Raw genomic sequence first — 27,872 nt, forward strand, 5'->3', positions numbered from 1 at the left:
TTGACTACTATAGTTTTGGAGTAAGTTTTAAAATCAGGATGTGTTAGACCTCCAACTTACATCTTCTCTTTCAGGGTCTCTTGAGATTCCATAGGAATTTTAATATGGATATTCTATTTCTACAAAAGATGTTATCTGGATTTTGTTAGGGTTTGCAATGAATAGATGGCTTTGGGTGGTATTAGCAATATTAACTCTTTTAAATACATGAACACAGAATATCTTCCCATTTATTTCTGGCTTCTTTAATTTCTTCCGGGAATGTTTGTAGTTTTCAGTGACCAAGTCTTTTGACTCCTTGGTTATGTTTACTCCTGAGTATTTTATTCTATTTGATGGTATTGTAAATGGAATTGTTTTCTGCATTTCTTTTTCAGGTTTTTAATTGTTAGCATATACAAATGCAGCTGATTTTTGTGTGTTGATTTTTGTCTTTTGTGACTTTGCTGAATGCATTCATTAGTTCTATTATATTTATGTGTCTGGAATCTTTAGGGTTTTACGTAAATGAAGTAGTACATAAATGAGATTATCTGCAAACAGATAATATTACTTTTTCCTTTCCAGTTTTGATGCCTGTTATTTATTTATTTTTCTTGCCTCATTGCCCTACCTAGGACTTATAGTACATTGTTGAATGGAAGTGGCAAGCATGGGCATCCTTGTTTTGATCCTGATCTTAAAGGAAACGCATTTAGTTTTTCACCATGGAGTATGCTGTTAGCTGAGGATTTCTCATAGATGGCCTTTATTATGTTAAGGCAATTTCCTTCTATTCCTGGTGGTTTTTTTAAATCATAAAATGGTGTTGAATTTTGTCAAATGCTTTTTCTGCATCAATTGAGGTGATTGTGTGTCCCCCTCCCCCATCCCCATTATGTGAATATATTCTATTACATTAATTGATTTTTCATATGTTGAATCATCACTGCATTACAGGAGTAAATCCCACTTGGTCATGGTGTATGATATTTTTAATGTGCTGTTGAATTCTGTTTGTGTTAGTATTTTGTTTAGGATTTTTGAGGATTGGTGTTAATTCTTCTTTAAATGTTTGGTAGAATTCTCCAGTGGGGCCATCTCATTCTGGGAATTTCTTTGTTGAGAGATTTTTGATTACTAATTCTATCTTCTTACAGATCTATTCAGATTTTCTATTCATGATTCATTCTTGGTAAATTGTGTGTTTGTGGGAATTTGTCTCATCTTGGTTATCCAATTTCTTGGTATACAGTTCATAATAGTCTCCCATGAATATTTTTATAGTATTATCTCATAATTGTTTTTATTTTGGTAAAATCAGTAGTAAAGTTTGTTCATTTCTGATTTTAGTTATTTGGATTTATTTTTTTCTTCATCAGTGTAACAAAAAGCTTATCAATTTTGTTGATTGTTTTTAAAGAACCAACTCTTAGTTTTGTTGATTTTCTCTATTGTTTTTCTGTTCTTTATTTATCTTTGCCTTAATTATTATTTTTTCCTTCCTTAAAGTAGTTTTGGGCTTTGTTCTTCTTTTTCTAGTTCCTTCCAGTGGAGAATTAGGTTGTTAATTTGAAACTTTTCTTCTTTTTTAGTGTGAACATTCATAGCTATAAATTTTGCTCTTAGCACTGCTTTTGCTGCATCCCATAAATTTTGCTATGTTGCATTTTCATTTTTATTTGTCTTAAGATATTTTATATCTTAAAAGACTGATTTTTTGTTTTGTATTTTTTCAAGTTTTTAATTAAATTCAAGTTAACATATAGTATAATATTAGTTTTATGTGTAGAACTTAAGTAATTTGTCACTTACATACAACACTTCAAGCTATATTATAAAACTGTAGTGATTAAGACAGTATGGTACTGTTACAAAAACAGACACACAGATGAATGAAACAATAGAAAACCCAGAAATGAACCCACAACTATATGGTCAAGATTGGTTATTTGTTTATTTCTTGTTTTTGAACCACTGACTTTTTGAGTCTGTTGTTTAATTTCCACATCTTGTGTATTTTCCGGTTTTCCTTCTTTCCATTGTGATCAGAAAAGATACTTTGCATGATTTTAGTCTTTTTAAATATTGAGATTTGTTTTGTGGCCTAACATATGGTCTTTCTTAGAGAATGTTCTGTGTGCAGTTGAGAAAAATGTGTATCCTGCTATTGTTGGGTGGCATGTTGTGTGTATGTCTGTTAGGTCCAACTATACTTATGTCTACATTATATGTCCATAATATTCAAGTTCTTTATTTCCTTATTGATATTCTGTCTGGTGGTTCTATTCATTTTTGAAAGTGGGGTATTGAAGTCTCCTACTATTATCTTAGAGCTATCTATTTTTCCCTTATATTCTGTCAGTGCTTGTTAGATACATTTAGGAGCTATGATGTTTGGTGCAGATATGTATATAATTGTTACATCTTGGTGAATTATTTTTTTGATTGTATGCTGTTTTTCTTTTTTTTTTTTTTTTTTTTCCTAATTATGTTTCACTTAAAGTCTGTTGTGTCTGATAATAGCATAACTATCCCAGTTCTCTTTTGGTTAGTATTTACATAGAGTATCTTTTTCCATTCTTCTAATTTCAACCTATGTGCATCCTTAGATCTAAAGTGAGTCTCATAGACAACATAGTAAGTATCTATTCTGCCAATTTCTGTCTTTTGATTGGGGTGTTTGGTCCATTTACCTTTAAAGTAATTACTGATAGTGAAGGGCTTTTGCCATTTTGCTGCTTGTTTTCTGTGTGTCTTTTAGCTTTTTTGCCCCACGTTTTCTTTCTTACTGTCTTCCTTTGTATATAGTTGATTTTGGAGTGACAAATTTTGATTCCCTTTTCATATCTTTTTGTGTGTACTCTATAGGTATTTTCTTTGTGGTTACTATGGGGATTATTTATGGCATCTTAAAGTTATTAGAATCTATTTTGAACTCATACCAACTCAACTTTTATCTCATAAAAAAACTCTGTTCCTCTTTAGCTCTGCCCTCCCTCACTTTGTTATTGATATCCCAAATTATATCTTTATGTATTGTGTTCCCCTTAATATAGATTTATAATTATAAATACGTTTTTATCTTTTAAATCTTATATGGGAATAAGAAGTAGAATTATAAATAAAATTATAATACTGGTTTTTATATTTGTCTATGTATTTATCTTTACCAGAAAATTTTATATTTTTGTATGGCTTTGAGTTACTATCTAGTTCCCTTTCATTTCAATTTAAAGGATTCCCTTTAGCATTTCTTGTAAGGCAGGTCTAATGGTAACAAACTCCTTCAGCCTTTATCTTAGAATGCCTTAATTTTTCACTGATTTTTGCAGGACAGTTTGGCCAGATATAGAATTCCCAGTTGACAGTCTTTTCTTTTAGCCCTTTAAATACATATCATCCTACTGCCTTCTGGCCTTCAAAGTTTCTGCTGAGAAATCTGTTTGTTACTTTATTGAGGATCTCTTGTATATGATGAGTTTCTTTTTATTGCTGTTTTAATTAGTACTGTTTTAAAATTTCAATTTCTATTCATTTATTGCTACTATATAGATATACAATTAATTTTTGTAAACTGACTTATATTAGTCTGAATGTTTGTGTCCCTGAAAGGTGATGGTAATTAGGAAGTGGAGCCCTTATGAATGGGACTAGTTGCCATATAAAAGAGACTCCACAGGATTCTGTAGCCTCTCTACCATGTGCGGACACAGTGAGTAGGCACTGCCTGTGAACCAGGAAATGGGCTGTCACCAGATACTGAATCTGCTGATGCCTTGATCTTGGGCTTTCTAGCCTCTAGAACTGGAATTTAAAAAAAAATCGCCATTGTTTATAAGCTACCTAGTCTATGGTATTTTGTTATAGCAGCTCAAATGGCTGAAGACAATTTCCTTCTCCTTTTAATGTCTTCAGAATCTATGGCAACACTCCTTTAATCCCTAGTATTATTTGTTTCTTTTCTCTCTCTCTCCTTTTTATTCTTTGTCAGTCTGGCTAGAGGGTTATCAATTTTATTGATCTTTTTAAAGAATGAACTTTGTCTGACTTAATTTTTTTCTGTGCTCAATTTCATTTATTTCTCTTTTTATCTTTATTATTTTCTCTTTTGCCAAGAGCTTAATTCAGTCTTCTCTTTTTAGTTTCTTAGGGTAGAATTTTAGGCCATTGATTGAAACTTAATTCTTTTTTAATATGATCATGTAATGCTGTAAATTTCCCTCTAGGCATTGCTTTAGCTACATTTCATAAGTTCTGAAATGTTATGTTTTTGTTTGCATTCAGTTAAAATTATGTGCTGCTTTCTCTCATGCCTTACTCTTTGATCCATGGGTATTTAGAAATGTAATTATTAAATATCAGGGGATTTTTCCAGATCTTTCTGTTACTGATTTCTGGTTTAACTCCTTTATGCTTACAGAACATACTTTGTGTGTCTTAATTTTTTCAGGGTTTGTTTTTTAGAACCTAGAATATGGTCCATCTTGGTGAACATTCTGTGTGCTCTTTAAAAGTGTGTATTTTGCTATTTTGGGGTGGAGTATTCTATGTCAATTAGGTTAAATTGTTTGATTGTATTTTTCAGGTCTTTTACATCCTTACTAAATTTAAGTCTACTTTTCTGTTGATCATGGAAAGAAGAATGTTGAATTCTCTATAATTAGATTTGTCCATTTTTCTTTTCAGTTCTATCCATTTTGATTCGTGTTTGTCCTTTTGTGCTTAGCTTATTTCAGCTAGTTCAATCCTTTATGCTTTTTAATTTATATAGTGAGCATGATGTCACTTGTCCTTTTTACTCCACCGAATTATTGTTTAAAATAAAATGAAATCGTTAAAACCTAATAGGTACTGTGTAAAGTTAAGGTGGTGTGTGGCAATTATTACCTGAAACTAGTGAGCTTGGGATTCTCCCTTTCTCTCTGCCCCTCCCCTGCTTGCACTTTCTCTCCCAAAATCAATAAATAAACTTAAAAAAAATTATTCTCATGTTGCATAGACATTCTGGGATTGTTCTAGAATTCAAAATTAGAGAACATATATAGGAAAGGAAGGAAATATAGAACAAAAATCTATTTTAAGATCACTTTTGAAATGTTTAACTAATTTTATATTTCATGTGATTCAATGTTATATACTTTTTGACTTGAAAAACTTTATTACATTTCATTCTCTTTCTAGGAGTCTAATTCTCAGATGGATTTAAGCATTCAGGTAACTGATGATGATATTAATGAGATAATTCAAATAGATGGAACCGGTGATACATCTTCCAATGATGAAATAGGAAGTACAAGAGATGTAGATGAGAACGAATTTCTGGGGATTGTTGAGGCAGGAGACCTGAAGGTACTTGAAGAAGAAGCTGACAGTATATCAAATGAAGATTCAACTGCCAATAGTAGTGATAATGAAGACCCTCAAATAGACGTTGTAGAAGAGGTGAGGATCACTTTTGAGATGAAATTTTTAAAATTATATCATTTGTATTTTAATATACTTTGCACTTTAATATAAAGTATATTAAAGTATACTTTAATCAAGAGGAATAGCAATTAAGGTTAACTCTGTGTTTAGTCTTTTAAAATGAGACTTATTTGCACCCTAATATTTAAACTTGTAAACTGTAATTCAAACTAGTATTAAGTATTTGGGAATTGGCCACTCTATTTGTTGGTCTTAACTGGAGATAGTGGGAGTTTAAAAGATGGGAGTAGAGGTACAGAAGGCCGCCAGGTTAGAAGCATGCAATGTCTGCTTTGATTCTGATAGATGAAGTAAAATTTTTGTGGAATGTGGTAATTAGGAAGCATGTAAGTAGTACTGTCATTTATGGTGGCCTTAAGGATGTGCCAGGTACCATACTTAAGTCTTACCTATCTTACGTTATTTAACATTCCCACCACCCTATCTATGGGCCTTATTACCAACCTCATTTAACATATGACAAAACTGAGATATGAGGAGTTTTAGTAAATTGACAAAGGTCAGTCTTATTATGTGCCCAAGCTGGGATTCAAACTCAGGCTATTTGACTTTTTCAGTATGATACTATTCTCTCCCCAAGTTCCTTTATTTCTATGTGTATCTCTGTCTTTAAAAAATTCAGAGCATCATTAAATTCCTTAATGTAACCGTCTTTCATCTTTAGGACCCTTTAAATTCTGGAGATGATGTTAGTGAGCAGGATGTGCCAGACCTGTTTGACACGGATAATGTAATTGTCTGCCAGTATGACAAGGTACTGTATTCACCTTTTAGACTTTGGGTTTATTAATTGCATTTATGGTAGAAAGCTATGTAAAATGATGGAAAATAAGATGATGAGTTACAGTTCACACTTAATCTTGAAAAAGCTAATTAATTATATATATTTTGTGTCTAACACTGCGCTGTGTGGTCTCAGAGATAGCAAAAAAGTGATAGTTCTTGTCTTGAGAATTATCTTATTGAAACAAGATGTTTCTGATTGAAACAGGGTATTTCTATATGTAATAAAAGAATGGTGTACAATAAGATGGTAGGTAAATCAGAAGCTAAAATATGTGACAGGCAAATCAAATGCTAAAATATGTGACATATGAATCAGATGCTAAGATGAGTGGCATGTAAATCAAATGCTAAGATATGTGGCACAGACAGTAAGTCCAAAAAGTAGCTAGGAAATGTAAGAAATTGTTCATAGTTGGAGTTCTCCACAAATCCTTCATGGGTGATATGGAACTCTGAAATAGGTCTTAAATGATTTATAAGATATAGATAAGTGTGGAGAGTAGACATTGAGTTGAACAGCTTGATAAAAGAAATGAATGCATGTAGAATGTACAAGGGACAGTGAAGAGGCAGCTCTGCTTTGAATAAAGTGTTCTTTTGGATGTATTAGGAAATGAGGCTGGGTTGGGGACGGAGTTCACAGCAGATGGGAAAATCTAGAATCCTGGTAGGAGAAATTGAAACGATTTGGTGGACATTAGCATTCTGAGAATGTTACTGAAAAAATTATAATTGGGCTTAAAACTGGCCATATTTGCTTATTAAGCAGAGGCAAATGGTAAGAACAGGGATAGCGCAGAAATGAAGTAACGAGAGCCCAGGCTAAGGATGGCAGTGTAGAACGTAGAAGAGTCAGAGATGGTGATGGAAGAATCAAGGGGACTTGATGATTAGTTGGACATTAGAAAATGATCAACAAAGAGAGTTGAAGGTGTGTCAGTTTTCAAACATAGAAATTAATTTAGAAGAAATTCAACTTTAGCAACTAAAATATAATACTGCTTTTTCTTCTTCTTAAATACTCTGTGATTATGTAGTAGAATGGCCAGCTTTTGTCTTTAATTCATGCATATTTACATCTTTTTTTTTTTTAGCAGCTTTGAGATATAATTCACATACTGTACAACTCACATATTTAAAGTGTACAATTTAGTGGTTTTGTATATTCATGAATATGTGCAGCTGTTAACATAGTCAGTTTTAGAACATTTAATCACCTCAGAAAGAAGTCCTATTCCCTTTAGTTCTCACCCCCATATTTCCCTGTTTCCTCTGATCCCTACCCCTGGCCTAAGAAATCACTAATCTACCTTCTGTCTCTTTAGATTTCCCTATTCTGGAGTTTCATATGAAAAGAATCCTATAATATGTGGTCTTTTGTGACTGGCTGCTTTTACTCCATACAGTGTTTCAAGATTCATCCATGTCATAGCATGTGACAGTTCTTCATTCTTTTTTATTGCTGACTACTAGTCCATTGAATACATATACCACATTTTGTTTATCCATTCATCTGTTGGTGGACATTTGGATTGTTGCCATTTTTGGCTATTATGAAGAATGCTGCTTTAAACATTGACATAGAAGTTTTTGTGTGAACATATATTTTTATTTCTCTTGGAATTTTCTGGGTTATGTGGTAATAGTTTGAGGGGCTACCAGACTGTTTTCCAAAGTGGCTCTACCATTTTCCATTCCCACCAGCAGTATATGAGGGTTTAGATTCCTCCACATTCTCACTAATGCTTGTTATCTGACTCTTTGATTCTAGCCATCCTAGTTGGTGCGAAGTGGTATCCCATTGTGGTTTTGATTCGCATTTCCCTGATGACTAATGCATATTTACATCTTTGCCTTTTTTTCGGTAACAATTCCAATATACTCAAGAGAAATAGGGGATGGTGTTTTGAATTGTTATAAAAATAAATCCTTTTCTCTAAAGATAAGATTGTTTTCTCCTTTATAACATTTCATATAGATAGAAAATGGCAATTTAGATGCTGGTAAACATAAGCGTATGAAGAAATAGGTAATATAAAAGAGAGCGTTTCTTAGTTTGAAACTTATTTTTGTTTCTTATAAGCAGTGTATTGCCTTCCATGAAGAAAACACTAAGGCACTAAGTTATGTATGCATTCCATAGAGTCACAGAGAATTTTCTAGACTGTTATGGATATAGTATCCTTTGTTATACTGCATTGTGGGAAATAGCTTGTAATTAATTACGTAGTACTTTGTACTTTTCAAAGTGTTTTCTCCTACATTGTCTTTTACCTCTTAACCACTTTTGGGGTACACAGTGATATTAGGTGTATAGTGCTAACAAATCTAGTTGTTTGAGAGTCCTAACTGAGAGTTATTTTAAAAACAGTACTAAATGTTTTAAACCATGGCACTGGGGAGCCCTTGAATTGGTCTTAAAAGGGACTGATGAAGTCAGAAGATAGCTAGCAGAGAAAATGTATCTATAAGGTCAAAGTGGGATGGCAGGGACCACTGCCAACAGTGGATTTTTATGAAAGAGTATCTTCCCAGTTCTTGTTCAAGTAGTATTTAATATAACCAAACTCAAGTAAATTGAAAGACTTTTCGGTAGTCTTTTAAGAGCTTTTACTAGTCAGCATGTTTTGAAGGCCAATAGTATCACTTTGTCTGGGAGAGTTCCAAATGCAGGATTTTGAGTCTTATCCCAGGGTACTGGATCAGAATGTGCATTTTAACAAGACCCTGAGGTGATTTGCATGCTTATTAAACTTCGGGAAGTGCTGTTTTTGTTTTTGTTTTTAGTATATCTTATCTGGCTTTGACTACCATATGGAATTTACCTTTGAAATTTATAAGTTAACAATTGGGGAAAGCTTTGAAAGTATTAAGATGTGCTATGAAAAAGGGTTAAATGAAGGTCATTGGTCACTATGCTGAGTGAGAATTAAAGGATACAGTAATGTTATTTCAGAGGCTTAGAGAATGACCAAGATTAGTATAAAGGTTAAAGTAATAATGATATATAGGGAAGATTAATGGTGAAATGAAACCTTTTACTATAGATGAGAGTGTTCTATGCTATAAATAGGACACTATAGTGCATTGTAAAACCATTTGAATATGTTGTATCTTCATGTAACAGTTTAGCAAACTTTAGTTTATAGCTGTCCTTGTCTCTGAGATGCTGGTACAATAATTGCTAAGTATGTAACACAGTATGTTTCTCTTTAAATATATATGCTTTGTTTGCTGAATAGATACTGTATACACATATGTTAATCAAAACACTATAAAAGGTATACCATGAAGTCTGGTTCTTACTCCTTCACTACTTATGCTGCCTACCAATAGCTTCTTGTCCCTTCTTTGAGGGTAAAAAAAAGTAACCAGATACACTAGTTTCTTAATATATTTACAGGGTGTTTTTATTCAAATACAAACCTGAAAGATAGCCTAGACAACACTCTACTCTACACCTTGTCTTTTAAGACATCAACAATATATCTTGGAGATCTTCGTGCTAATATTTTTATAGCTATTATATAATATTCTACTGCAGAATTATTAAAATTTATTTTACCAATCCCCAACTGATGAATATTTGAGTTCTTTTTCAGTCATTTGCTATTGAATGATCACATCTATAATACATCTCCTATGTGTGCAGTTATATCTATTAAAAAAATCCCCAGTGGGGTACCTGGCAGGCTCAGTCAGTAAAGCATGCAACTCAGTCTTGGGGTTGTAAATTCAAGTCCCACATTAGGTGTGGAGATTACTTAAAAATAAAATCTTAAAAAAAAAAAATCCCCAGAAATGGTATTACTGGGTCAAAGGGCAAGTGTATTTGGTCAGATATTGCTAAATTGCTCTCCTAGACTATCTTCTATCTCCTAGACTATATTCTATCTCCTAGACTATATATTCCCATTACAATATTTGAGAGTGCTGCTTTTCTTACAGCTTTGCCGATAGAGTGTAATAAAATATTTGGATCTTTGCTGTTATAAAAAGTAAAAATGATGTCTTGGTGAAAATTTTAACTTCTCATGTTTTTAGGGGCCATTCATATTTTTTATGTGAACTGCTTGTTCATAACATTTATCTATTTTTTTAAAACAATTGGATTATTGGTCTATTTATTGATTTCTAATAGCTCTGTATTGTTTTGGGGAAGATTGGCTCTTGGTATATGCAGAAATGCTTTTCCTCAGATGTTTGCTTTCAGTGCTTTTTCTTTCTTTGATACAGATGTTATATTTGTCAACCTTAATTTTTATGGCTTCTGATTTTGAGTCATAATACAAAGTTCTTTCTTAAAATTTTAAATGGATTCACTTATGTTTTCTTCTAGTATTTCTTTGGTTTCTTTTTCAAAATATAAGTTGTTTGATTTCGTGTTTATCTTGGAGTATAATGTAACGTATGATTCTGACATTTTTTTCCAGGTGGCTATTCAGTTTTCCTAATTACTGAAAAGTCTATTTTGTCCACACGAATAAGAAAATGATTCCTTTATCATCTACTAAATTTCTCTATATTTGGGTCTACTACTTGATTTTCCATTTTGTCTCATTGGTTTGTCCATTGGCTTATACTACCTTGATTTAATTATTAAGATTTGTAATATCTGGTAAAGTTAGTACTTCTTCATGAAGCCAAGTGAGGAGAATATTTCAAAGAGGAGAGAGTGTTGAATGGTGTAGATCAGTATTTTAAAAATTTATTCTTAGCTATTTTATCTCTTTTGTTGTTATGGTAAAAAGGCTCTTTCTTTGTATCTTCTGACCAGTGCTTGTATGCATGAAGGCTATGAGTTAATGTGTATTAATTTTGTATGAATAGTGAATTCTTATTTAGTAATTTTTAATTGGTCATTTAAGGTTTTTCAGACATGCAATCATTGCATCTGCAAGTCTTTTTTATCTTTTCCAATTTTTATATTTCTGCTTCTTTCTTCTTGTCTACTTGCATTGGCTAGTGTCAGTTGTACTTTCTTTCCTCTTACCTAATTGTATTAGGTAGGACCTCTGGAGTAAAAACTCGGATGATCTTTGTCTGTGGGATTTTAGTGGGATTACTTTTAGGGTTCCCCACTAACCATGAAGACAGTTTTATGCTGAGGTGGAGGTGTGTGTGTGTGTGTGTGTGCGCGCGCGCGCGCGCGTGTGTAGGATGCAATATTTGATTCTTATTGAGTTAAAAAAATCTAAAATGCATTAATTTATCAAATACTTTGTCAGCATCATTGGAGTTTATTATATGATTTATCTCCTTAGGTCTAGTAATATAGGTGTTATATTAATAAATTCCAAATATTGAACCATTGTTGCATTTCTAAATAAATGTCAGCGTCATTGGAGTTTATTATATGATTTATCTCCTTAGGTCTAGTAGTACAGGTGTTATGTTAATAAATTCCAAATATTGAACCATTGTTGCATTTCTAGAATAAATAAACTATTTATGCACTATTTCTAGAATTAAGTTACTAGAATGAGCTGTTGCTGCTGCTACTGTTCTCCTGATTCTGGGCAGATACTATTTATTACCTGTGCTGAGTTCAGGATTCTGTGTCACTGTTGTGTTCCCAGGGACTTTTAAAGATATGTTCTAGTGTAAATTTGGGAGTCAAACTCAGAGAAGAGATTTGCCATTAATAGGATTTCTTTCCCCACACAAATAGGAGTTTAGCATTTATATTTTCTTATGTTTCACAAAATAAAGCTGAATACTGGTCACAGACTTTTCTTCTTTGATTTGACTATTTGCAGTAAATAAGTGGGTTTAATTTTTACCTTTGATTTCAGATCCTACATTTATAAGGTTTTTAAATGGTCACTTGTGGTTTACCCAGAGGTAACAATGATTTTATGGTTTCTTACCTCTTGAGGTAGTAGGATTTTCTAGTTTCTATTTTGTCCGTAAATAGACTGATTTATTAGATCCAAGGAACTGCCAGTGGAATCTAATAGATTATAAGCTGTATCTTCTGGTCTTGCTCAGCGCTTTACTGTGAACTTCTCATTCAGAATGAAAGTCCTCTTTTTTTCATTCCTGATAATATTAACTACATCCTCTATTTATTCCTTTGTAGACATACTGAACTCTTTGCTCTTCTTGATCAGTCCAGGTATCTCCCTCCTCAGGGCTTTTGTGCTTCTGTTCCCTTTGCCTGGAATTCTCTCTAGTCAATATCTTCTTGGCTTTAACCTTTACCTTCTTTAAGTCTTTGCTCAAATGTTAGCTCAGAAGTCAGGCCCACCCTAATGTCTTACTTGCAATTGTAACCCACCTCTGTATTTGCGGTCTTCCTTTTCCTGCTCTATTTTTCATAGCACTTAGTGTCTTTTAATATTCTTCATAATTTAGGTATCTATTAGGTTTCTGTTTCCCCCATACTTACTAAAATGTACACTACTCAAAGGTAGGAATTTTTCCAGTTTTTACAAAGTAATATGTAAAAAATATGAATTTTTATGACTATACATGTTTTTGTTTTTTAAACTGATATATCTGTGGTGCCTAAAACAATGTCTGACAGACACATAGGAATCCAAATATTTGCTGAATGAATCAATACTATCTTGAGGTGGTTTTATTTATTTTTTTTTATTATATGAAATTTATTGTCAAATTAGTTTCCATACAGCACCCAGTGCTCATCCCAGAAGATGCCCTCTTCAATGCCCATCACCTACCGAGGAGGTTTTATTTTTAAAGAACTCCCATTTAGGGTCAGAACAATCCCATGTTATGTGCAAAGTATTGTAAATTATCCTTTAATTTGTAAAATTAATTAATTTAGACTATTTTTCTCCCTCCAGATTCATCGAAGCAAGAACAAATGGAAATTCTATTTGAAAGATGGTGTTATGTGTTTTGGAGGGAGAGACTATGTATTTGCAAAAGCCATTGGTGATGCAGAGTGGTAAAACTTATGAGCTCTATACATCATAAACATCAGTAGGACTATATTATGTATTGTCAAACTTATTTTTATTTTAAATATAGTCCAGTTCAGAGCTGCTCAAATTTTTAGTTCACTGTATGGAATTTAATAAAATTATAATTCAGATGGAGATACAAATATACAATTTTATATTTCTTTCCTTTTTTTAAAGCCTTCATTATCTGTGCCATTATGAATCATAGATGAATCAGACATGATGGAGCATGAAGAAATATCACATTTCTTTAATGTTAAAGTAAAATTCAAATCATATTCCAATTCTCCTTCATGGTAAAGTTAGCATCAGTTATTAGATTGGGGCTAGTGTCCTACCATTTGTCCCTAAACCATGTTACAACAGATCCTGGAGAATCTTGTAAGTAGAGGGATAGTCAAGAAGCTTCTCTAGGTCTTTGGCCTACACTCATCACTAGTGATGTATTGATTGTATAAGCCCAAATGGTCCCTTGGAAGCAGATGTCTCTGTTGAGCTTATATTATACTTGAACATGGAAATCTTTGCTGAGGCCAGGATCCCTGGAGTTAAGGATCTGTCTCTCTAGGCTTATCATGTGGCTAGGCCATTCTTCATCATATGTTGCTATCTCCCTGAGAGTTGTGAGGAAGTGGTTAGTTCCCATTCTACTTCTTGAAACTTCAGACTTGTGTCTTCTTAGTCATGGTGGGTTTTTCTCTATCCCTGTTTTTTTTTTTTTTCCTCTTTTTCGTAACAGTGGAAGACCGCTTTGCATTCTTTTTCCCCCTGAAAGACACTATCTCTCTTCCTTTGCTCTCCCAGGGAATCCCCTCATTCAGTTTAGGTTTTCCAAAGTAAAAGTCAAGAAGAGATGCATTCTTCAGGAACCTTCTGTTTTGGTCAGGCAATCTCATTTGACACAGAAAGACCTGAATAACTATCTTAAAATCAGGGAGAGAAAATGCAATGCACGGTAGATCTCATTTTCCTGCAGCAGTAAAAACAAAGCAAACTGATATCTTAGTAAGCTGTTCGGTAATATTCTTTTCCTTAGTAGATTCAAATTCCTCAAAGGAACATTTCCCCATCATTCTGCTTCTCTTAACAGGTAGAGTATACATGGTCTCTAAGATCCTAGTTTTGGCCCTAATTGGTGTTCTCCAGGATCGTAACTCTCATACAAAAACCGGTAGTGAAATGAGTAGGTAATGGTCTCTGAGACCTCCCCAAGGATTAGATACTTGGGTTTGGGTGGTCACAGGGCGAATTCCTCATTTCTTTTTCAGAGGCAATCCCACTTGAAGAGTTTAATTTATTCCAGTACTTGTCCTGTCCTACCCAAGGGACTCAGCTACTGGTAGATCTTTTCAAAATCTGCATTCATCTCTTCTGGTTCTTGAACAACATTTGTGGGGTGCTGTCTTTGGCCTAAAGTTGGCAGCTGCAGGAGGATTCAGTTAGTACTAGTGTTGCACTTCTAACCAGATTTGCCAGCTATGCCCTCTTCATCCTCAGAGTGATTATCCCTTTCCCTATGACCACTGCTATCCCAGATCCTTGTCTGGTTCTTGAGAACTTTGGGAGCTATGGGTTCTTTATGAATGTTGTCTACCATGAAATGTCTGTCTCTTCTACATGGAAGGCAAAAAGAGGGAACTCATTTGTTGTGTGTATTCCTGAAATGTACCCATCCAGGACTGAAGAGTATACTTTCTAGTGTTCTTCTTGCTTTCTTCCTCCCAGCATCATCCAATCATTCTGTACTTGTCCTAGACAAACTTTATTGCAAATTAAGGGTGGAATTTATTGACAGGTCCATTCACTTGGGAATTGGGGTTTAATGTGTTGGTTTAAGTGTTTGGGAGAGGCAATAACAGGTGTTTTTAAAATTTCCTTCCTCTTTTCCACTGTGGATTTTAAAATCTCACTTTGCCTCAGCAATTTTTTAAAAATGGTGTATCACAAATACTATTATTATATTGATCCTCTTTATTTATTTATGTGGTCCTCTTTATTTTTTATCATTAGAGAAAAAAGTCAAACTTGCCCCATTTGTGTCTCTGCATGCCCTCAGGCCCCTGATCCTTTAAAATACAAAAAATCAATTTAAAAGTAAGCTTACCACAAAACAAAACAAAGCTAACAATCTTGGCATACTAATATAAATGATGATAGTTTTAGTGGTGGCTGCTAAGAGATTCTCTATTTTGGACCTGGTGCCCTTTTATTAGTCTTAAATAATCCTAGGAAAAAAATCCTACTTCTTGAGAAGTTGTCTAAATCAGTGATTTTCATTTCTTTTTTAGCCAGGATCTACACTAAGAAATTAACCAGTATATGTTTGCATGGATATAGACACACATAATGCAAATTAAAGTTTCAGAAAATTATTCTTATCTTTAGCATGTAATGGCCTATATTTTCTGTTTGATTCTGTTCTATTGCATTAAAAATTGATGGTCTTGACCCACTAAATTGATTTCACTACGTACTGATGAGTCATGAGTCATAGTTAAAAAAAATATTACAGGGTGCCCGGGTGGCTCAGTTGGTTAAGCATCCGACTTAGGCTCATGTCATGATTTCGTGGTTTGTGAGTTCAAGCCCTGCACCGGACTCTCTACTGTCAGTGCAGAGCCTGCTTCTGATCCTCTGTCTGCCTTTCTCTCTACCCCTCCCTGACCTCACACGTGTTCTCTCTCTCTCTTAAAAAAACAAACAAAAAATGGGGCACCTGTGTGGCTCAGTGGGTTAAGCATCCGACTTCGGTTCAGGTTTGAGTTCAAGCCCTGCGTCAGGCTCTGTGTGGACAGCTCAGAGCCTGGAGCCTGCTTCGGATTCTGTGTCTCCTTCTCTCTCTGCCCTTCCCCCGCTTGTGCTCTGTCTCTATCAAAAATAAATAAATCTAAAAAAATAAATAAACAAAAAAAACCCTGTTAAATATTGTCAATTCATATGCTAAATAGAGCAAGACAAATCCTATTTAGTACATTTTAAAGAAAAAATTATTCTATAAATCCTACAGGTGGTATTTATCTGAGGTTTGGCTTTGATATGGTAGTTAGTACTTTTACTCATTATGTCCAAGCTTGAGCATTTCTTGTTGTATATTATAACAAAATTCCTTAAGGTAGGTTCTAAGTTCTTGTAAATACAGTACCTTGGCAAATGTCATCCTGTACTCTTTTTTTTTTTTTTTTTATTTTTTTTATTTTTTTTTTATAAATTTTTTTTTTTCAACGTTTATTTATTTTTGGGACAGAGAGAGACAGAGCATGAACGGGGGAGGGTCAGAGAGAGAGGGAGACACAGAATCGGAAACAGGCTCCAGGCTCTGAGCCATCAGCCCAGAGCCCGACACGGGGCTCGAACTCACGGACCGCGAGATCGTGACCTGGCTGAAGTCGGACGCTTAACCGACTGCGCCACCCAGGCGCCCCGATCCTGTACTCTTTTATAAGTGGAGAAAGTATCTCTATTATAGAGGTTACAGTTTTCTGTGTTAAATGAAATTTGTGAAAGTATCATGTTTCCTAATTCCGATTTCAAACTTTTTCTCATGCTCACATCCTACAGTGCTTTCTTACATACTTTCCACCTTTCCCTGCAGGCTAAGAAGATCTTGCTGAATTTGTACAGTTAGTCTCTTAGGGACTGACCAACTGACCTTGCCTGGAATACCTTCTTTACCTATTTTACTCAATGTGCTATAATTTGTGCACATAATCATCTGCACAGCTCACACTCCACAGGGCAAAGAGGTTACAGTTCTGGTCGAAGCACTCAGTTTCAGTAATTTTAGTTGTGTAGGAAAATACATAACTTTAGAATGAATAGCAACATTTAATTGGAGTAGTGAGCTGGGGAATTTAGTGGGGATTTTCTTTTGACTCCTGTTATTAGGTTAATATTATGCTGTTTTCATGTAAATATACTCTAATATGCCATGTGGGAACTTTGTGATTTATAACTAGAAAGCTAAATTATAAATAGGAAGGCTATGGTAATAACTCTTAGGAAGAAACTCAATATTAATAAAATATTGGACATTTTGAAGAAGAGATTATTTCCAGTTAGGAACACATTTATTGAAATCTTTGTGACATAAAGATTCTTAATTTACATGTGGACTTAATACATTTTTAAAAACTTTTTAAAAATATTTATTTTTGAGAGAGAGAGACAGAGTGTGAGTGGGGGAGGGGCAGAGAGAGAGGGAGACAGAGAATCCAAAGCAGGCTCCAGGCTCTGAGCTGTCCACACAGAGCCCAATGCGGGGCTCAAACTCACGAACCACGAGATCATGTCCTGAGCCGAAGTCAGTTGCCCAACTGACTGAGCCACCTAGGTGCCCCTGGACTTAATACATTTCTGAGGAAACTAAAACCAGGCCCTTTACAGCAAATGTTAGGAATGGAGGACAAAGTAACTTTTAAAAATATGCTGTAAATTTAGATGAGTTATTCTTGATTAAATAATGCTTCTTAGTCATTTGGCAATCTGCCAATGATTATCTCTAGCATGGTATAAAACCCCCCCAACAAGATAGAAAAAAATTTCTGGAGCATCTGATATTTTTATAATTTATGTATGAAGGATTACACAGATTAAGAATACAAATGTTTTCTATAAGACCATCTCATAAGGGAAATGCTTCTTCATAAGGATTTGTTTTATTTTTTGGTTGTAAAAGTGAATCAGCTGAAAAAAATGATTAATCACCTAATATGTGTAAGATTCTAGGATAGATATAGTGGGAGAAACAAGTGAAAGAGATGAGTGTATCACTAAAGAAATTTATAAGATAGGTGAAATAAGAGATAGATGTGTAAAGGTAGTAACACCCAGCTGTGTAGAATAAAAAATGAGTGAGAGGGACGACAAGTGCAAAAGAAGTCCAAAGAGAGACATCACTTTGGGTCACTTATTTATTGTTTACGCCCTGCTTTATTTCAGGTAAAGGAGGTGTCTTAAATTCCATGGATTAGGGAGAGGGTGAATTAAGAAGAGCTTGGTAGCAAAGATAAACCTGTGGCTGGGTCTTAAAGGGTGCCCAAGGAGGGCAGGTAAGGAAGAGGGTATTCCAGATGGTCCTAGTGGTATGGGTGCCAGAATGCAGAAGCATGGGGCACAGCTAAGGAAAGGCAAGTAGGACAATGTGTTGCCTGCAGAAGAAGAGCAGCAGATCAAGTGAGCAGGTTTTTGAGAATGAGTTCTGGAGCTCTTTGAATGTTAGGATAGGAGCTAAAACTTAAATTTATACATACTGATGAGCTGCTCAGGACTTTGGCATGTAAATAATAGGATGAAATAGGATTTTAGGAAGATTAATCAGTGGTGGATATGAGAGTATGGACATGGCAAAGATAGGATACGAACAAAAATGAAGGAGATTTGATAGCACTTCTGAGGTAAGGGCGAATGGCCTGAAGTGTCTGTGTGACAGCAAGAATGCAAAATAAAGAATTGATGTGGAAGACAATTGAAAGGAACAGCTGGCGGGTCTTAGTGAGTGAAAAGATAAGAGGATGAGGGAGATAGTAAACTGTAGGTCTATGTTGTAACTTAAATTATAATGTAGAGAATAATAAGAGGATGAGGGAGATAGTAAACTGTAGGTCTATGCTGTAACTTAAATTATAATGTAGAGAATAAAAATATTTGTGGAAAAGGCCATAAAAGTTATTTTCAGAGTATGTGTCCAAGTACCTTGGCTCAAAGAGTATTTAAGAAGACATAATTTAAGTAGTTTCTCCACAAGGATATATTTTATTTTTTTGTTTTACCTTCTTCTTTTTTGCTTACTTAGTTCTTTTGGTTCTGGGATTTATGAATTAATCAAAAAGTTTATTGTGTATGTATGTAGCACACAACTAATTAGTATTCTCTCATATCACTGAGACAAATTCTAGAACACTAGCTTACCAGAGAGGATTGCATCTGTAAATGTAAAGAGTAAAGAGAGGTAACTAGTTATATAGTAGAAAAGTCAGAAATGTGAAAAACATACAGAGAAGAGATACTTTGTAAATTTTATGAAATCTTTTATCTATTTGGATCACTTTGCACAATGACATAAAGGTTGAAGGTAGATTAAATACATAGTCTAGTTATGACTATACATTTATATAATAAAATGTCAAAGGAGAGCTAAAAACTGGAAATAACCCAGATATCCATCAGTGGAAGAGTGGAAAACAGTGTTATATTCATATAACTTGGCAATGAAATGGAATGGACTATTCAACAATGAAAAGAAAACTATTAATTCAAACAACAGTCTGGATGAATAGCAGAAACATTGTGTTGAGTCAGAGAAGTCTTACACAGGAGTATATACTGTATGATTCCATTTATATGAAGTTCTAGAACAGGCAAAACTAATCTATGGGGAAAAAATCAGAACCATTGTTACCACTGGGGTGGTGGTGGGAGTGAGGGATTAACAAAGAAGGGGCATGAGGAAACTTTCTGAAGGTGATAGTGTTCTATGTCTTCATAGAGGTTTGGGATCACATGGATGTATGCTCTTCTCAAAACTAAGTGGTATGCTTGGTATTTGTCCATTTTAGTATGTGTGAGTCTCACCTAAAATGTAAATAAATATTGAGCCTTGGTTAGTGATAACCATGCTGAAGTGTATAGATAGGCTGATGAGTACTGATGTGTGCAACTTATTTTATTTTTTAATTTCTAATTTTTTTGCTTTCAAAAATTTTAATTGTAGTAAAATTTATTTTTTAGAGTAGTTTTAGGTTCACAGCAAGATTGGGTGGAAGGTATATAGATTTCCCATACACCCACTCCCCCTGCCACACAACACATGGCCTCTCCCCTCACCAATATCCTCTACAAGGGTGGCACATACCCTACAATTGGTGAACCTCTTTTGACTCATCAGAGTCCATAATTTACATAAGAGTTCACTCCTGGCATTCATTCTGTGGATTTGGATAAATGTATAATAACCTGTATCCACCATTATAGTATCACACAAAGTTTTTAAACATTTTTAAAAAATTTTTAATTGAAGTAAAGTTGACCCTATAACATTATATTAGTTTCAGGTGTAAATCATAGTGATTTCACAGTTATATAAATTATAAAATGCTTACCAGGTAAGTGTAGTTACCATCTATCATCATACAAAGTTATTACAATATTATTGACTCTATTCTCTATGCTGTACTTTTCTATGGCTGTGACCTATTTATTTTATAACTGGAAATATGTACCATTTTATCCTCTTTACCTATTTTGCTTATTTTGCCACCCTTCTCCCCTCTGGCAACAACCAATTTGTTCTTTGTATTTATGAGGAAGTTTCTTCAGTTTGTTTTGATTTTTAGAGTCCACACGTAAGTGAAGTCATATAGTATTTCTTTTCTCTGTCTGACTCATTTCACTTAGCATAGTACCTTTTTGGTCCATGTCTAGGTCCATCCATTCATGGATGACAAAACTTCATTCTTTTTTACGGTTGAGTAGTATTTCACTGTGTGTGTGTATTTTCCAAATCTTTTTTATCCATTCATCTGTCTGTGGATGCTTGGGTTGGTTCTATAGCTTGGTTATTGTAAATAATGCTTCAATAAACAAAGGCGTCATATATCTTTTCAAATTAGTGTGTGTGTGTGTGTGTGTGTGTTTTTTTTTTTTGGATAAATACGTAGAAGTTGAATTATTGGGTTGGATGGGATTTCTATTTTGAATTTTTTGAGGAGCCCCCCATACCGTTTTACATAGTGGTTGCACCAATTTACCTTCCTACCAACAGTGGACAAGGTTTCCCTTTTCTCCACATCCTTGCCAACACTTGTTATGTCTTGTCTTTTTGAATGTAGCCATTCTCACATGTGTAAGGTGGTATCCCACTGTGGTTTTAATTTGCATTTCCCTTATGATTCGTGATGTTGAACATTTATTCATGTGTCTGTTGGCCATCTGTTTTATCTTCTTTGGAAAAATGTGTATTCAGGTTCTCTGCCCATTTTAAAATCAGATTATTTGATTTTTTTGATGTTGACTTCTTTATATATATATATTTGGATATTGATGCCTTATCAGATATATCATTTGCATATATTTTTACTTTTGCTCTCCTTGCCCGAGGATACTATCTAGAAAAGTATTGCTAAGGCCGATGTCAAAGAAATTACAGCCTATAGTTTCTTCTAGAAGTTCTATGGGAGAAATTACATTTTAACTTTAATTTAGCTGCATATGGCTAGTGGCTACCAGATTGGACAGTGCATCTCTGCAGTGTGTTTTTCAAACTATCTGAGGGAAAGAACCAGTTATTTTAAATTTCAAATCTGTAATGGACTAATAAATTGCAGTAAAAATTACTACAAAGGTGAAATGAGAAAGAAGCAAAGATATGTAAAATACCACCTCATTCAAAAGCACTAGATTCAACAGACATTAAATTACTCTGTCAAAATTGCTAGAAATGTTTCTACACACTTTCAGTTTTTGTATTTTGTGTCATCATGTACCAATGACAAGTAGTTTTTAGATTGGCAATGGTCACGGACAACACTTTGAGCTAGGTAGATATCTTGTTTTTGCTCAATGTGCTTGAGAATAAATAGTTTCCTAACACCAACTGTTTATGTTAAAATTACTGGTACAGATTATTTTTTACATGTTTAAGTACTACTCAATAATGTGGTTACTGATAAAACAGTTAACATTCTTTATAGCAAGTCTTTTCTGGGATAGCTGTATATTGACAGTGCAATGTAGACAACTTCAGGGTGGACTGAGAAGGCTTATTTGATCCAGTGAAGCCATTTTTGCAGTTAGAGGTATAAGCCAAAAAATCCTTCCTTCTATAAAGTTCAGCCCGATGTTTACAGCAGCCAAATTTGCTCAGCAACAGAAAGAAATCCCTTTGGAATGCCTTTGTGAAAATCGCATACAGAAATGGATTGGCGCAAGAATTGACAGGATAAAAAAGAACCAGTAAAACTTTAGAATTGGTTACTGTGATAAGGGGCACTTTGAAGGCAGCTGAGATGGCAAAAAAAGAGATAGGTGCCATGCAGGTGAAATCAGTGAAGATGAGGACCGCCATTTTCTTAGCAATTTTTTTATCTTTGTTGGTAGCCATCAGCTCTGGATTTTGAACTGCAAAATAAATTTTAATGTAGCAAGCACAAATGATGATGAAGGCCACCACATTGAGTATCAGGATGGTTAATATGTAGACTTGTGAGAGAGTGGTTTCCACATCCATGGGAAGGCAAATGCTGACCTTCATATAATTGCTGACACCCACAAGGGGCAACATGGCAACTAGAGTAGAAAAGAGCCATCCTGCAAGCATAATAGGAATGGCATGTCTTAAACGCAGCTTTTGGTCCAGCTGAATAGCATAGGTTATAGTGTGCCATCTTTCTAGTGTGATAACTGTGAGTGTGTAGACAGAAAGCTCACTTGAAAATACAGTGAAAAAGCCAGCTGCTCTACACCCATTCCCTGTCTGCCAATCTATGGCATGGTTATAATATTGTCCTTTGGTTTGGGAATCAACTGAGGCAATGAGCAGCAGATAGAGCCCCATGCAAAAGTCTGCAAAGGCGAGATTGCACATGAGAAAACGGGGCACTGTCAGTTTATAACGACTAGTCAGGAGAACAAAGAGGACAGTCACATTTCCCATGATGGCTAGGATATTAATAAGCCAAATCAGAACCCTAAGGAAGTCATAGCCCATAATATCTTCACAGGGATTAAAAGCATCTGGTTCGGGAGCACATCGGAGTGTCTTGGGTGAGCAGAAACCATAGTCATAATCCCAGGCACTCAGTTCACTCTCAGCAAAGATGGCAGAATAACTGTAAGAAGAATATTTTGTCTCAATGTAAACTTGAGATTTTCTATGATTCTTTGTATTTAAAAAAATGAGTCATCCTTAGTGTTTTTTTTTTTTTAAGCCTATGAAACGAAAGGGAACAAAGCCACAACAGCCTCAGTCTTAGGTTTGTGAAATTATTAACAAATAATGTTTATTTGTTAAATTATTAAACAATTTGTTAAATTATCTTAGAATTCTGAATGGAAATAAGAATTTCTTTAGGGAATGAAAAGCAATATACATATATATATACATATATATATGTATATGTATATATATATGTATATGTATATATATGTATATGAATATATATATGTATATGTATATATGTGTATATGAATCTCCTGTTGATGCACAGACTTATGAAGCTGTTTACAACGGATGAGTTTTCTTTGGAAAACAAATTTAGAGACACAGTATATGCTTGCTATGTCTACAAGAAACCTTTCTTGGCATTTTCCTAGGTATTTATCTCATTTAGTTGCCAAACTGCTGTCAAGCCATGTGTCTTTGGTAGAACACTAATGGGACTGAAGGGCTCACACTGACGAAAATTATCAGCTGTGGGTAGACTAGCTTGAACATTGGTCCCTGGCTAATCAAATAGCCCAGGTAAGAAGTGGAAACCAAGGATGGACAATCAGAAACCCAGGAGCTGAACCCAAATACAGATATGGACAATAGGGAGAAATGGTGAAAATAGATACTCCTTAGGGGTATGAGTCAAATTCAGAGAGTAGTTTGAAGAGGGGTTCCAACTCTAGTGAAGGAACAATCCCAACTCTGCTAACCTCTTCCTCCCAAACCCACTGCTAATAATTATGTTAAGATTTTCATCCTCTCTTGTAGGACAATTACATTAGTTTCCCCCCAGCATCTTTCCTCTAATTTTGGCCCTCTCTTGCTCCATGTGTACCTTCCTCCTACGATGGCTTTTCTTTACTTTTTTTTTAATGTTTATTTTTGAGGGAAAGAGTGCAAGTGGAGGGGAGGTAGAGAGAGAGGGAGACACAGAATCCAAAGCAGGCTCCAGGCTCTGAACTGTCAGCACAGAGCCGGATGCAGGGCTCGAACTCACAGACCATAGGATCATGACCTGAGCTGAAGTTGGATGCTTAACTTGACTGAGCCACCCAGGCGCCCCATAGAATGACCCTTCTTAAGTACAGATCTATTAATTCAAACTTTTGCTAGGTTCTTGTAGTCTGTGGGATAAAATCCAGACTCCTTGTGATAACCTCGAATGATTTGGGTTATGCCTCGTCCTCCAGCCTCATTTACAAGAGGCAATAGTGCTGCACAATTCGAAACCTGGGCTCTAGAGCAAGACTGACTTTACAGGCTGTGTAAACCTGGGTGGGAGGTTTACTTACCATCTCTGTGCCACAAGGTCTTCATTTGCCAAATAGAGATACTAATCATACTTCCCTCAGGAAGGCTGTGCTAAGGATTAACTATATTACTACCTACAGAATGTTTAGAATAATACTTGGCACATATTAAGTGCTCACTAAAAGTTAGGGAGTCTTATAATTATCTTTTGCAGATTGCTTGTGCAATCTTCCCTTTGGTTACATGAAATGACTGTGGCTCTCAGAATCTACTCTTTCATCCTTCTGTCTTTGTATGTGCTTTTTCTTCTTCTTGCCTTCTCCTCATCTCTGGTGAATTCCTTCTTATTCTTAAAGGTAAGCCCCTCTGTGAAGCCTTTCTTGATTTCACACCCCTAAGGAGTTTATCACCCCTTCTCTCTGCCATGGCTGCACTTAAGTTCTATTGTAATTATCAAACCGTACTGCCGTCGTGTCATGATGGGTGGCTTCTTTAATAGTCTGTGAAGCTATTCTTTGATAGCTTGGAAGGCAGGGTACTAGGTCTTATTTATTTCTGAACTCTCAGTGCCTCACACAGTTTTGGCTCAGACTATCCAATAAATGCTTGTGGAGTGAATAAACCAGGGTGATCCTGGCCCTGAGAGGAATTGAAAAGATACAGGGACAATGAGTGTGTACAGTATGATGCATGTAGGCTCAACAAATTTCCTCTTTGCTCACAGTCTGCTAATATAATCTTGCTAGCTAGAGAAATGGGCATAATTTTTCTGTCAGGGCCATTACAAATAGTATTTTACCTTAGGGTCCCTCATACATTAAAAGAGTATTTTTCTCTACTCTCAAAACTTAGCTACTCCTGTTCTGAACAGGAAAGTGTGAACCTAGTTCAGTGAGTGGATGAAATGACATATTTGAGCAGTACAATTACTGAAGGGAAATAACATAGATTAAAAAAAGAATAAAAAGAAATCCATGATCTGGGACTCCAAGATGATGCTAGAAATTCTTAGAAACCACTTTGGAACTAGCAAAGGATTGTTGCTATGTACAGAACATTGCACAGGAAACTCACCTGCTTTATTACTAAATATGGGTACATTTGTCCTCATGCCCATTAAAAGAATATCTGTTTTTTTAATATTTAAAACGATGTGGTGGTTATAAAGAATGATGTAAGGAAATAGGTTATTTCTTAGCATTAGAAAAGTTCTTTTTAAGAAAATTTTAATAATTTTTGAGAGACACAGAGCACAAGCGAAGAGGGGAAGACTGAGAGGGAGACACAGAATCCGAAGCAGGCTCCAGGCTCTAGGCTCCAAACTGTCAGCACAGAGTCCAATGCGGGGCTCGAACCCATGAACCGTGAGATCATGACCTGAGCCAAAGTCGGACACTTAACTGACTAAGCCACCCAGGCACCCCAGTATTAGAATTGTTCTTAAAGACATCTCACCGAACCCCTCATTTTATTGGTAAGGAAACTAAGATTAAAGAAGGCAAGTGATTAGCTCAAGGTCCCTCAGCACTAGGCTCTAGTGGCATCAGTAGGTCTTCATGTCCGTAGTGTATGGCCTTTCCTATACGTCACTGTCTCTGTCAGTGCTTTTCAAAGTGTGGTCCTTGGACCACTTCCATCAGAATCACCAGGCTGTTTTGTTAAAGTGCAGATTCCTGGCTTTACTACAAACCCTGGATCAACTTCTCTAGGGACAGAGCCCAGGAACTTGTGTTTTAAGCAAGTTCCCTGGAGGATTCCTCCAAAATAATAGCCTTTATTAAATCAGGTGAAAACTTTCCAACTATTTCTGCCTTATTTCCTTTGCTGCTTTCCCCTTATCAAAACTACTTTAGCTGCTACCAGTAAAACTACTTCAGAAGCACTAATTCAAAGCTTCAAAAAATTCTGCCATGATTTCTGAATAAATTTCTATCAGTAAGAGGTCAAATGTGTTCCTTGTCTCACTCCTCTGGTCCTTTGTCCTTTCTTTTTTTCTTTTTCTTTTCTTTCTTTTTTTTTTTTTTTTTTTTTTTTTTGCCCTACTGAGCATATGTCTAGCAATTTTTCTCCTTGGTGATTTGCCTTCAGACCAAATACCTACCTGCTACTTAGGTTTGTGTCCTGGGACAGCTCCTGAGGGGAGCCTCATGCTTATTGACAAAACCCGGCAGGGAGCTGTCTTCAGTACTGAAGGGTCTGAATGGACTTGAATAGGCCTACAACACTGAGTCAGAGGAAGGAGGGGCCACTCCAGTTCCAATGAACAAAGACAGGAGGAAAGACGGGGACTGTAGGAGAACAAAGGGACCAGCCATAAATAACAGCAAGGACAATGATACCTTGGGGAGAGTAGGTAGGGCTTAGTGACTGGCTCTAGAATTTCTCACCTCCAGGGGCTTAGGAATAGCATTGTGGTGGGAAAGGGGTCAAGGGGATTTCACAGGGAGCACACTCTTTTTACCTAGAGTTTATGTACTAATTTCACATAGTTTTGGGGATGCTGGACATTAGGGGATTTGTTTTACAGCAGTGTTAGCATAGGAAACTCCAGACTTCTTTGGGAAGGCTTGGGGTGGGGCTGATGAGGATGATTGAGAGTGGGCTAACGTCTCTTGTCCCCAAAACTACCCCTTGAGGCTACCAGTGACTCCAGCCAGAAGTGTTTCCTGTTGATGAGGGAAAAGCCACAGGTTGCAAAAGAGTTAATGGAAGGTGACCGACAGACCATCCAGACAAGAGCAGGGAGGGTGAGGAAAAAGAACACTGGAGGACAGTTGGTGTTGGACCTAAATGAAAGAAAAAAGGATACAGAGTATGGTATTTCTAATGTACCCCAGATGCTGTTGCATTTTGTAACAACTCTCTTCACTTTTATGGCTCTGAAAGCCAAATGATATTTCTGCTGTCCCTTGCAGATGAGGGAAAATGTCTCAAAAAAGGTAATTATTGTCCACGGATACCCAGTGTTACAGGAACATTACTGCCAAGGATTCACATCCAACTTTGAGAAGCCCCAAAGCCCAAGGTCCTTCCAACATACCACCCTGCTGCCTCTACATAACTTGCAGATTGATAGGGAAAAAAAACAAGAGAAAAGAAAAAAGATGTAGAAGAGGGAATGGAGAATGGCAAGGTGTTTTAGAAGGGTATCAGGTTTTGTAGCCTGAAGGACACATGGGGGGAATAATAAAACTTCTAAATCACAGCAAATGTGGCCTAGGGACGCTGGGAGTATCTTTTGAGGCATGATCTTTTACATTTGAAGGTAGGTGAAATGCCAAGGCAGCCAGGAAAAATGTTAAAAAAGTCAGTCAGTAGAATAGAAACGGATCTCCCATCCAGTGTATGTTAGTGATAGCATTGAGGTTGAATAATTTTAAGCTCCAGAGCATAGTAGTCAAGGTGGCCTGAATCTCTTTGAAGGGAAGTGACTGCTTCTAGAAGCCGTGTTTGCAATCAGTTAATCTTTGTGGAATGCTGACCACTGACTAGTGAAAATTCCTAAAAAT

General features: G+C 35.5%; 2 protein-coding genes across 8 annotated transcripts in view; one reads left to right on the plus strand and one right to left on the minus strand.

Annotated features, from left to right (window-relative positions):
• The window catches only part of GTF2A1L (general transcription factor IIA subunit 1 like), a 40,468-nt gene extending 27,134 nt beyond the window's left edge, over positions 1–13,334 (plus strand). For both annotated transcript variants that reach the window (XM_045445995.1, XM_045445996.1), the window contains 3 exons: positions 5,164–5,424; positions 6,134–6,223; positions 13,068–13,334. In XM_045445995.1, coding sequence (XP_045301951.1) covers positions 5,164–5,424; positions 6,134–6,223; positions 13,068–13,175 — 459 coding nt within the window. In that variant the 3' untranslated portion in view covers positions 13,176–13,334. The remainder of the gene's footprint in view (positions 1–5,163; positions 5,425–6,133; positions 6,224–13,067) is intronic.
• The window catches only part of LHCGR (luteinizing hormone/choriogonadotropin receptor), a 117,774-nt gene that overhangs the window by 41,153 nt on the left and 48,749 nt on the right, over positions 1–27,872 (minus strand). For 2 of the 6 annotated variants that reach the window (XM_045445989.1, XM_045445988.1), the window contains one exon: positions 21,192–23,011. The exons of 1 other annotated variant lie outside the window; for it this stretch is intronic. In XM_045445989.1, coding sequence (XP_045301945.1) covers positions 21,859–23,011 — 1,153 coding nt within the window. In that variant the 3' untranslated portion in view covers positions 21,192–21,858. Of the gene's footprint in view, positions 1–16,021; positions 16,075–19,187; positions 19,758–21,191; positions 23,012–26,427; positions 27,150–27,872 lie in introns of those variants that run through there. 3 more of the 6 variants (XM_045445992.1, XM_045445994.1, XM_045445990.1) reach the window with 3 other exon arrangements.

The sequence above is a fragment of the Leopardus geoffroyi genome, chromosome A3 (assembly GCF_018350155.1).
Source record: "Leopardus geoffroyi isolate Oge1 chromosome A3, O.geoffroyi_Oge1_pat1.0, whole genome shotgun sequence".
NCBI classification, from domain to species: domain Eukaryota; kingdom Metazoa; phylum Chordata; class Mammalia; order Carnivora; family Felidae; genus Leopardus; species Leopardus geoffroyi.